At 37.8% G+C, this 12,429-nt stretch overlaps 1 protein-coding gene across 4 annotated transcripts in view; it reads left to right on the top strand.

Moving 5' to 3' along the window:
• The window catches only part of ACAP2 (ArfGAP with coiled-coil, ankyrin repeat and PH domains 2), a 171,208-nt gene that overhangs the window by 144,325 nt on the left and 14,454 nt on the right, over nucleotides 1–12,429 (top strand). For all 4 annotated transcript variants that reach the window (XM_055568626.1, XM_055568628.1, XM_055568627.1 and 1 more), the window contains 4 exons: nucleotides 7,933–8,141; nucleotides 8,473–8,542; nucleotides 10,607–10,698; nucleotides 12,078–12,262. In XM_055568626.1, the coding sequence (XP_055424601.1) occupies nucleotides 7,933–8,141; nucleotides 8,473–8,542; nucleotides 10,607–10,698; nucleotides 12,078–12,262 (556 nt within the window). The remainder of the gene's footprint in view (nucleotides 1–7,932; nucleotides 8,142–8,472; nucleotides 8,543–10,606; nucleotides 10,699–12,077; nucleotides 12,263–12,429) is intronic.

A 12,429-nucleotide genomic window follows, 5' to 3' on the forward strand; every position in this document is an offset into this window, starting at 1 on the left:
TCATGGTTGCATTTGCTGTAAGAACATAGGACTTTGTTGACGGTGAGCTTCACTAAAGTGTGGACCATTTGTTGAGGAGCAATTCGAGTTAGGATCTTTGGAATCTTTTCAGCTAAGATTCCCCAGAGGAGACTCACTGTTCTCCTGTGTAGAGGTAAAGGACTGGCTGGGAGTTAATTCCTGGGGAACCCAGCATTTAGTTATGTATATGTTCATTTAATCCTGTGCTTACCTCCTTTTAGGTAAACGCCATCTAGTCACTTTCTGTTTTCTTTCTCAGTGAATGAACCTCTTGTCATTTGTATGTCTTTGTAGAGAACAGTTCACTAATGGCAGAATTGGGGAGGGGACCTCTGATCTAACTTCTTCTTAATAATTTCTCCTACTTTTCATCCCCACTTCCAAGATTAACTGGTACAAATCCTTGAGCCTTTTGTCTATTATGTGATGTAAATTGATGAACTCTTAGATTTTTCTTACTATTTCCTTAGATTTTGCCTTGGTCTACTCTGTTGCCATTCATCCAGCCACTTTGCAGCTCCCTGAATTTTGTTGCTCTTATTTTCTTTTCTGTTATCCATATTCTTATGGATAAATGTTTTGTTTTGTTTTTTTAAATTAAAAAACCTTGAGTTTCTAAAGTTCATTTCAGTTCAGTCACTTAGTCATGTTTGACTCTTGGCAACCCCATGAATCGCAGCACGCCAGGTCTCCCTGTCCATCACCAACTCCCGGAGTCCACCCAAACCCAAGTCCATTGAGTCGGTGATGCCATCCAACCATCTCATCCTCTGTCATTCCCTTCTCCTCCTGCCCTCAATCTTTCCCAGCAACAGGGTTTTTTCAAAAGAGTCAGCTCTTTGCATCAGGTGCCCAAAGTATTGGAGTTTCAGCTTCAACATCAGTCCTTCCAGTGAACACCTAGGACTGATCTCCTTTAGGATGGACTGGTTGGATCTCCTTGCAGTCCAAGGGACTCTCAGGACTCTTCTCCAACACCACAGTTCAAAAGCATCAATTCTTCGGTGCTCAGCTTTCCTAATAGTCCAACTCTCACATCCATACATGACCACTGGAAAAACCATAGCCTTGACTAGACGGATCTTTGTTGGCAAAGTAATGTCTCTGCTTTTTAATATGCTATCTGCTGCTGCTGCTGCTGCTAAGTCGCTTCAGTCGTGTCCGACTCTGTGTGACCCCAGAGATGACAGCCCACCAGGCTCCCCCATCCCTGGGATTCTCCAGGCAAGAACACTGGAGTGGGTTGCCATTTCCTTCTCCAGTGCATGAAAGTGAAAGTGAAGTCGCTCAGTCGTGTCTGACTCCTAGCGACCCCATGGACTGCAGCCCACCAGGCTCCTCTGTCCATGGGATTTTCTAGGCAAGAGTACTGGAGTGGGTTGCCATTGCCTTCTCCAATATGCTGTCTAGGTTGGTCATAACTTTCCTTCCAAGGAGTAAGCGTCTTTTAATTTCATGGCTACGGTCACCATCTGCAGTGATTTTGGAGCCCCCAGAAATAAGGTCTGCCACTGTTTCCCCATCTATTTGCCATGAAGTGATGGGACCGGATGCCATGATCTTAGTTTTCTGAATGTTGAGCTTTAAGCCAACTTTTTCAATCTCCTCTTTCACTTTCATCAAGAGGCCCTTTAGTTCCTCTTCACTTTCTGCCATAAGGGTTGTGTCATCTGCATATCTGAGGTTATTGATATTTCTTCTGGCAATCTTGATTCCAGCTTGTGCTTCTTCCAGCCCAGCGCTTCTCATGATGTACTCTGCATATAAGTTAAATAAGCAGGGTGACAACATACAGCCTTGATGTACTCCTTTTCCTATTTGGAACCAGTCTGTTGTTCCATGTCCAGTTCTAACTGTTGCTTCCTGACCTGTGTACAGGTTTCTCAAGAGGCAGGTCAGGTGGTCTGGTATTCCCATCTCTTTCAGAATTTTCCACAGTTTATGGTGATCCACAGAGTCAAAGGCTTTGGCCATAGTCAGTAAAGCAGAAATAGATGTTTTTCTGGAACTCTCTTGATTTTTTGATGATCCAGCAGATGTTGGCAATTTGATCTCTGGTGGTTCCTCTGCCTTTTCTAAAACCAGCTTGAACATCTGAAAGTTCACGGTTCACGTATTGCTGAAGCCTGGCTTGGAGAATTTTAAACATTACTTTACTAGTGTGTGAGATGAGTGCAATTGTGCGGTAGTTTGAACATTCTTTGGCATTGCCTTTCTTTGGGATTGGAATGAAAACTGACCTTTTCCAGTCCTGTAGCCACTGCTGAGTTTTCCAAATTTTCTGGCATATAGAGTGCAGCACTTCACAGCATCATCTTTCAGGATTTGAAATAGCTCAACTGGAATTCCATCACCTCTGCTAGCTTTGTTCATAGTGATGCTTCCTAAGGCCCACTTGACTTCACATTCCAGGATGTCTGGCTCTAGGTGAGTGATCACACCATCGTGATTATCTGGGTCATGAAGTTCTTTTTTGTACAGTTCTTTTGTGTATTCTTGCCACCTCTTCTTAATATCTTCTGCTTCCATTAGGTCCCTACCGTTTCTGTCCTTTACTGAGCCCATCTTTGCATGAAATGTTCCCTTGGTATCTTTAATTTTCTTGAAGAGATCTCTAGTCTTTCCCATTCTGTTGTTTTCCTCTATTTCTTTGCATTGACCACTGAGGAAGGCTGACAGAATATGGTCCACTGGAGAAGGGAATGGCAAACCACTTCAGTATTCTTGCCTTGAGAACCCAACCCCATAAACAGTATGAAAAGGCAAAAAGATAGGACACTGATAGATGAACTCCCCAGTAGGTGCCACTGGTGCACTCCAATATGCTACTGGAGATCCATGGAGAAGTAACTCCAGAAAGAAGGAAGGGATGGAGCCAAAGCTAAAACAACACCCAGTTGTGGATAGGACTGGTGACAGAAGCAAGGTTAGATGCTGTAAAGAGCAATATTGCATAGGAACCTGGAATGTTAGGTCCATGAATCAAGGCAAATTGGAAGTGGTCAAACAGGAGATGGCAAGAGTGAACATCGACATTCTAGGAATCAGCGAACTAAAATGGACTGGAATGGGTGAATTTAACTCAGATGACCATTCTATCTACTACTGCGGGCAGGAATCCCTTAGAAGAAATGGAGTAGCCATCATAGTCAACATAAGAGTCTGAAATGCAGTACTTGGATGCAGTCTCAAAAATAACAGAATGATCTCTGTTTGTTTACAAGGCAAACCATTTAATATTGCTGTAATCCAAGTCTGTGCCCCAACCAGTAATGCTGAAGAAGCTGAAGTTGAACAGTTCTATGAAGGCCTACAAGACCTTCTAGAACTAACACCCAAAAAAGATGTCCTTTTCTTTATAGGGGACTGGAATGCTAAAGTAGGAAGTCAAGAAATGAGTAACAGGCAAATTTGGCCTTGGAATACAGAATGAAGCAGGGCAAAGGCTAATAGAGTTTTGCCAAGAGAACACACTGGTCATAGCAAACACCTTCTTCCAACAACACAAGAGAAGACTCTACACATGGACATCACCGAAATCAGATTGATTATATTCTTTGCAGCCAAAGATGGAGAAGCTCTATACAGTCAGCAAAAACAAGACTGGGAGCTGACTGTGGCTCAGACCATGAACTCCTTATTACCAAATTCAGACTGAAATTGAAGAAAGTGGGGAAAACCACTAGACCATTCAGGTATGACCTAAATCAAATCCCTTATGACTATACAGATCTGATAGACAGATTGTCTGATGAACTATGGATTGAGGTTCGTGACATTGTACAGGAGACAGGAATCAAGACCATCCCCAAGGAAAAGAAATTCAAAAAAGTGAAATGGCTGTCTGAGGAGGCCTTACAAATAGCTATGAAAAGAAGAGAAGTGAAAAGCAGAGGAGAAAAGGAAAGATATACCCACTTGAATGCAGAGTTCCAAAGAATAGCAAGGAGAGATAAGAAAGCCTTCCTCAGCGATCAATGCAAAGAAATAGAGGAAAACAATAAAATGGGAAAGTTTCTAAAGTAGATTACAGGTATCATGTCATTCCACACTAAATAGTAATTTCTTAATATCGTCTGTAACTCATTTCAGATGTCTCCAGTTATCCTAAAAATGTCTTTTACAACCTGTTTTACAAAGTAGGATCTTTTTTGTGACTGGGCATAGCATCTAGTCCAGTGTTCCTTGTCTTTCAATCTAGAATAGTTCCTTTTTTTTTTTTTTCCCATGACAATGACTTGCTGAAAAGGTTAGACTTTCTGTTCCAGGAGAATTCCTTGTCATAGATTACAATATAGGTGATGTGTATACTTCGTGTTACAATGAGAGAAATACACCCAACCATTGCTAACACTAAAATCTTCTTTGTGAAGATAAAGCAGACATGGTGGATTAGGGAGAGGCCAGTGTGATCCCTTCATTGTCATGGTACATTTCCTTTCTTGTTCCTGTCTATTAATACTTCATTGCTTTGTATAACAAATCTACTTTGTCTTACTTTAACCCTATAAAGTCTAGTCCCCATCAACCATTCATTTACTAGTTTTGTAGCTGAATTTGTAATTTTATTGGGAATTGTGAAATGATGATTTTCTAATTCTTTTCCAATACCCATTTATTAACTTGCATTCTTATGTGAAATGTAGGTTTTCTTTATCAGTGGAGCTATTTAGTTAGTTTAATAAGAGATGCTTAAATTTTTGCTTTTAATTACCTCATTTGGTTGATTTATTAGCTACCTGAAGTGAGGACAGATAAATGTTATGGGGGATATCATTATAAACTCCCGGATTTTTAAAAACATAATGGGTCCCAATTAATTGTGGTAATTACTCTTTTTTCACATTCAAATTATCACACCTTTGTCCAATAAGGACTCAGGTGATGCTTTGAAAAATTTCTCTAGTTTTTAGCGGAGTTGTGAGAGGGAACAAATTTAGATGTGTATCCAGATCATATTGATGAGGAAGCTGGTGGATTGCTGAAATGCCTGTGTTAGCAGAATTGTACACCAAGAATACAATTACAGGGATTACAGGAAAAACAGAGATAGGGCCAACCTAAAACCTACCTAAGTTTATAACTTGAATTTTAGGAACTTTAAAATCTCAATAAAAATATTAGCACAGTTGAATTCCTAATAAATAAACACTATAGTATAGAGGACAGGTAGGGCTTACCTTTAAAAATTGGTGAAGATAGCTCAAAGGAAGGGTACAGAAGGGCTGAGGCTTTGGTGACATGTGCAGAACACACAAATATCAGAGAGAATGGTGTAGTAAACACTTTCAAGTCATAGCACGTGGCCAAAATGAGCCAAGAAGAGTGAAGGGTGTGTGTCATTTGCAGTCCTGTATTCCTTGAGGTGTCCAGCCCAGGTTCTCCTGTGTTACTGTACTTTGCTTTCAGCTTCTCTAATATGGTGCAAAAGCATTAGAGGAATACTGAGAGTGAACCAGCGTGATTTGTGCATTGACATCCTTTTTCTGTGTAATTGCTTACGAGCTAATTCACATTATCAAATATGTTTTAGTAACATAGGTTTTATTTCTTTTTTTAAAGTTTAAAGTAATCTGTAACTTACAGAGAAGTTCCAAGTAATGCAAATTATTTTTCCCCTGAACTATTTCAGAGTAAGCAGCTAACATATGGTACACCACCCATTATTAGTTTAGTGAGTTCTTCTCATAACTAGGACATTTCTTCTTTATAATCATAATCAAGAAATGAGCATTGGTACATTACTGCCATTTAATTCTCAAATGTCAAGTTTTAATAGTTATCCCAGTAGTGTTCTTTACAGCAAAAAGATCTAGTGTAGAAGCACAGGTTTCTCTTAGTTGTCATGATTCTTCAGTTTCCTTCAGTTTTGGTAATAGTCCCTCAATTTTACTTGGACCTTCTTGACCTTGATTGTATCGAAGATCGCAAACTTTTACAGAATATCCCCCATTGTTGATATGTTTACTTACAAAGCTGTGTGTTGTTGGTAAGAATATTATATAAATGATGCTGTGTTCTTCTCACTGCATCTTCTCAGGTGGCCTGAGATTTTGATTTGTCCCATATTTGGTGATGTTAACTTTGATCACTTGATTAAGGTAGTGCATGCTAGACATCTCTACTGAAATACTGTCTTTGTAGTAGTATTTTGTATGTATGGGGTGTATGTACTTTGAGACTATGTAAATATTCTTTCCTATTCAAACTTTAATTTTTAAATTTAATTATATGAGGATACAACCCTGTTTTAGTCAATGTATTATGATTCATTACTATCATTATTTGTTTTGTTGCTCAGATTGACTCATTTCTCTAGTGCAGCCCTGGATTCTGTATCCTTTTGACATTTCCCCAACAATCTTGAAGTTCTTCCCTACCTTCTAGCATGATGAGATGTCCTGAGTTCATCTTCTTGTACTTTCTCTGCACCAGCCTTGAAATCAGCAGTTTCTTCAAAGTACACTAGTTCTTTTGGGTAGAGAATAGTTTTTAGAAAGCAAGATAAGGGAATATACATGTGCATATATTATTTTACATCTTTACTGCTTTATAAATCTATTTATATTAAAACCATTAGGGCGCCTGTTGTCATCTCCAGTCCTAATGTAATACAACAGGGTTTGTTCTAATTTTCTCCCTTTTCATATAAATAACTCCTTTCTCTGAAGTAAGAAATCTGACTTCCCTTTATTGTTAGCAGCTTTGCTTATATGCTTAGTCCCCCTGCTGTGACCAGTGTGCTTTCTCAGCTGCCATTTCCCACCTGCCAGACTAACACCTCACACCAGGTGGTGCTACCACTTGGTGGTTCCTCTCTGTCTTCAGGCTCTTGTTTCCTTTGTTGGACTCTCTCCCTACACAGAAATCCTTCTTCCCCTGCTTGGGAACCAACAACCTGCATGGGGTCACTCTCATCTGAGGGTATGCTCCTCACCCAGCTCAGTCCTCTCTGTAATACCATATCCCCACACTTTCTTTGCCTCGCCACACTTAATGGCTATTTTTTTTTTTTTAATTTTACAATATTGTATTGGTTTTGCCATCTATCAAAATGAATCCACCACAGGTATACATGTGTTCCCCATCCTGAACCCTCCTCCCTCCTCCCTCCCCATACCATCCCACTGGGTTGTCCCAGAGCACCAGCCCCAAGCATCCAGTATCGAGTTTTCAAGAAGGGCAAGGTTATATTTGTGTGAATTCTGTTCTAAAATACTGGCTTATTAAAGTTGAAATGTTTTTAAACCAAAAGACTTTTTAGGCCATGTATTTATTTGCGTAGTATCCCCAAACTCTGTTTTTGTACTTGGTCATTATTGGTATGGTCTTTGCTGGGCACTTAAAAAGTTAGTGTTTTGCTTATCTGCCACCTTTTGCTTTTCTCCTGGTTTCTCATGAGCTTTTAGACATTGTGCATTATATTGTTGATTCACTCTGTAATTATAATTATGCAGTTGACCTGTTCTTGAGTAAAAGGCCATACCATTTTCAGTAATTCACTGCAGTGATTGAAACAACTTGCTTGCAGTTCATTGAATACCTTGGAAAAACTTGGTATAAAATAGTATTTATTTTATTCTTGAGTCTTAATAGTCTCATGAGTACTCTCTCTGTCTCTCATCCTGCATGCTATATTCCTGTTCCTCTTTCTCTTTGCCTTTTATCTTGTACATACAATCATTGTGTCAAGTTATTTTTTATTAATGTGTTTCTCTGTATAAGACTAAAGGCCAATTGATGGCAGATCCTTTATATTTTCATTCTTGAACCCCCAGTGTTTAGAACAGTGTCCTTCTTAGGCCCATAATAGGCCTTCAGATTGTTGATTGGCAGCTTTTGTTTGGAGCATGTAGTGTGCAATGTAGTATTACAATCCTTTTTTGTTTTTTTAAATCTTAATTCTTTTAGAAGCTGGATAAGAAATCGTCTCCATCCACAGGGAGCCTGGATTCTGGAAATGAGTCAAAAGATAAGCTATTAAAAGGAGAAAGTGCATTGCAGCGAGTCCAGTGTATACCCGGGAACGCCAGCTGTTGTGACTGTGGTCTGGCAGACCCACGGTGGGCCAGCATCAACCTGGGCATCACCCTGTGTATTGAGTGTTCTGGGATTCATCGGTGAGTAGGCCCGCCTGGGGTGAGAGGCTTCTTTTGGTTAAACACAGGTACATGTTTCTGTCCCAGGGGTTAGAGGACTTTCCCTTCTGCCTAATTTCGCTGCCAGTTTGTGTCTTTGTACCTTTTATGAAGTGGATAAAATTCTGGTTTGTGAAGTGATTTCGAGGACTTTGATTCACCATTAACCAGAGGATCTGTCCATATTTATATACGTGTTGAGGGCTATATTAGAGACTGCGTCACATTAAGATAGAAAAATAACTTGCATAATGTGCAAATAGAGATTTGAAAGTTTTATATATTGATGCAGTCTTTTCTTTTTCTGACTTAGGAGTCTTGGAGTTCATTTCTCAAAAGTGCGATCTTTAACTTTGGATACCTGGGAGCCTGAACTTTTAAAGGTAAAATAAATATTTGCTTTAAAATATTTTATGTTTTCACATAAAAGTCAAGATTTTGAAAATTTATTTATTCTTTTGCCACTTGGCTATGCAGGATCTTAGTTCCAATGAGGAATCAAACCTGTGCCCCCTGCAGTGGAAGGGCAGAGTCCTAACCACTGGACCACCAGGGAATCCCCAAAAGTCAATATTTTAGAATCTGGATTTGCAGATGTATGAGTTTCTCAATGCCAACAGTGAATTAAATTGTATTGGAATATATCTGATGTTATTTTGGCAAATGTGGTGTTTTCTTACTGTTTTTTTTAAGTTGCTAAGCTTAAGTAGCACTCTTAATTGTATGTCAGTTCACTTTTTTTTTTTTTGTCAGTTCACTTTTTTAAGGAGACTAGCACCCTTGCATTTTTATGTTTTCTCAAAAATTAGATTCTCTGCCTTAATTTTAATATTTTGTAATAATATAATTTTTTATTAAGAATATGAGATATTGTCATAGTGAGCTGCATAACAGATTGGTATATCATGTTATTATGGCATTATTTTAGCATAGGCACATTTGAAAATTTACATTTGTCAGGGGTAGTAGTCATCAAACTAAGACATCCTTTTTCCCTGTGTAAGGATTCATACCTATGAAAGTACCATAAATAATTTTAGATCACAACTGGGTTTTTGATAAGTGAAAGTAAAAGTTGCCCCATCATGTCCAGCTCTTTGCAACCCCATGGACTATACAGTCCATGGAATTCTCCAGGCCGGAATACTGGAGTGGGTAGCTTTACCCTTTTCCAGGGGATCTACCCAACCCAGGGATTGAACCCAGGTCTCTCGCATTGCAGGCAGATTCTTTACCAGCTGAGCCACCAGGGAAGCCTAAGAATACTGGAATGGGTAGCCTATCCCTTCTCCAGATATTCCCAACCCAGGAATTGAACTGGGGCCTCCTACACTGCAGGCGGATTCTTTACCATCTGAACTACCAGGAAGCCCAAGACTTTCAAAATTTATACTGATTAATAGTGTATCCATTTTAATTCCCACTGTTTAGTTTACCTATTGTAAAAAATGGTAGCTTAAAGGTTGTAGTGTATTCTACATTTATTTCTGTCTGAAAATTGTGTTTCTTAATGCATTTGTGTTTTTATTTCAATCCATAGATAAATACATAATCCTTTCAATTATGTAAAGTAAAAAAGTTTTCTTTGTGGAATTATTGTGTAAACCTCTAAATGGAAGTGATAAGTTGGCTCGTATGTTAGAGCCCTATTTGTATAGATTCTATAAATTGATATGAAATCAAAGAAGGAGTAAGTGGGGGGGTGGGAGCTAGAAATCTAACTTCTGCGTTAACTGTGGGTAGATATGAACTCAGTGGATTCATTTTAGAAATTTTGGTTGAAACACAGCTGTCTGATACTTTTAAAAAAATATTGAAGCAATATTTAGAAATGTAAATAAAATCTAAGGAGAAAATTTGTGTGTGTTAGTCATTCAGTTATGTCCGAATCTTTGCAACCCCATGGACTGTAGCCTGCCAGGCTCCTCTCTCCATGGTATTCTCTAGGCAAGAGTACTGGAGTGGGTTGCCATTTCCTTCTCCAGGAGATCTTCCCTACCCAGGAATTGAACCCAGGTCGCCTGCATTTCAGGCAGATTTTTTACTGTCTGAGCCACCAGGGAAGCCCAAGGAGAAAATAGTTTGCTTCAGTTATGAGTTGTTTAAAGCTTAACCTATATGGACTTAGGCTTCTTTTTTTTGGTTAACTTAGCTGATGTTGTGGGTATATAGCCTTGTGCTAACCACAGTGGAGGGATAGAAGTCTGGCAGAAGATGTGTGAGGAGAAACCCTGTCTTAAAGAGTAGTAATCTTCTAAGGGAGGTGTTCTGGTGAAAAATGGAAAAATGCTGATAATGCTCTCAGTCCTCATTTCATTTTGTTTAACTTTCAGCATCATTGTGATATATGCATTTTCAGAACTTGCAAAGAATTAAGTATTTGCTTAAGGATTAATATAGTATTTTTTAGGAAATTATAGCTTATTTTCTGTCTTTATGCCAAACAGCTTATGTGTGAGTTGGGGAATGATGTTATAAATAGAGTTTATGAAGCTAATTTGGAAAAAATGGGAATAAAGAAACCGCATCCAGGACAAAGGTACTGTTTCAGTTGTGTTAAAATGTTACTTGATCCCCCCCATCTTGAATATAGCTATTATTTTATTTCCCTTTAATTGATATGTAATATTGAAACAGAGTGGTTCAGAGAGATCATTACTGCTTTGGTTAAAATGTGGCTGTTTCTATCTTGGGTTTGTTAATTAGATTGTATTTGATAGTCAGATAATAAATTATAATCTCTAGATGAGAGAGAAGCTTAAAAATTAAGGCTCTGCAAAGGAATATAAAACCTCTTACTAGCAAGTAAAGTAGACAAAGTTCTACTAGTTGCAGGCCTTTAAAAAGACGTAATCTGTTCATTAGATTGTCTTGTCTCCAAAGGGTCAAGTTTCTATACCTACAATGAATAATTTTTGCATTTTTGACTTTGTTTAGCAAATACTTGTTAATTACATATTTCCTACATCACATTTTTATATTGAAGGATTACAGTTGAAAAGGGTGACTTCTGGTAAGGGGGGGTGCTTACTTAATTGCTGTGTTTTAAGTTTTACTTCCAGTCCTGTTCATGGAGACTTATTGAATGAAGTGGCAAAGAGTGCCTTCAATGTGGATAATTAGTTTTGTTGTTCATGTTATTTTTAGTCTTTATGTTTCTTTATATTAGATATGAAAACTTTGCCATAATCCTATATCTGACTATATCTTTATGATAATTTTTAAAAGTTATTGCTCTCTAAACCAATACCATTTAAATCAGATTCTTACTTTTGTGCAAAAGTATGGTTGTTTGAGTTATCTCAGACCTTGAGATATCCTATTTTAGCCAAAGACTTAGGCATTTTAGAAAGATGTAAGTCGGAAAAGGTATAGAAGAAACTTGACAAGTTTTATAGTTGTATCATAAATCAAAAATTTTAAGTGTGATACTTTTTTTGGTCCCCTTTAAGTTAAAAATGCCGTGTTGTGTTAAAGTAGTTGTCTTATGAAAACTTAGGGTCATGACTAGTGGTAATTCAGTGTGTGACATTATTTATTGGAGTAAAAATAGAATTGAAGTTAATTTCTGTAAATTTTAATCATGTTTTGGTATTGTTTTCATTCTTTAAAAAGCAACAGGGAATATGTGTAGAAATGAATGAGCATAGAAATTAAGAGAATAAGAATGCTATGTTATAACACTTGTGACTTTTCAGTTGGTTGATTATTTATATTCATTTAAACATGAAATCATAGTTCATTAAATATTTGGAAGGAAAACATGTTGCAGAATGTTGGAAATACATAAAACGTTTTAACTAGTATTATGTTTAGTGACTTTCTTTGAAAAATTCAGTATGTAATGACTTCTTTTCACTATTGGCCGTGCTAAGAGATTAAGCAGAACATCATGACGTTTTTATATGTACCAACCAGACAGGAGAAAGAGGCGTATATCAGAGCAAAATATGTGGAGAGGAAATTTGTGGATAAATACTCTATGTCATCATCACCTCCTGAGCAGGAAAGAAAGATTGTCTCCAAAAGTTGTGAAGAAAAGAGGCTGAGCATTTCTAAACTTGGGCCAAGTGAACAAATTAGAGCATCTCCTCAGAGTTCAGGTATTAAAGTTTATTTGTTGTTTGTATAAGTCACTTGCTTAATTTCTGAATTAATAGCTGTTGTAGATTTTTTAAATGCTGAAAACACATCTTCTTCTATATATCCTAAGGAAAAATTGGATTTCTCTCTCTTTAAAATAGTTAAATATAAATAGTCTCCTGGTAAT

Source organism: Bubalus kerabau, chromosome 2, assembly GCF_029407905.1.
Source record: "Bubalus kerabau isolate K-KA32 ecotype Philippines breed swamp buffalo chromosome 2, PCC_UOA_SB_1v2, whole genome shotgun sequence".
In the NCBI taxonomy this organism is placed as follows: domain Eukaryota; kingdom Metazoa; phylum Chordata; class Mammalia; order Artiodactyla; family Bovidae; genus Bubalus; species Bubalus kerabau.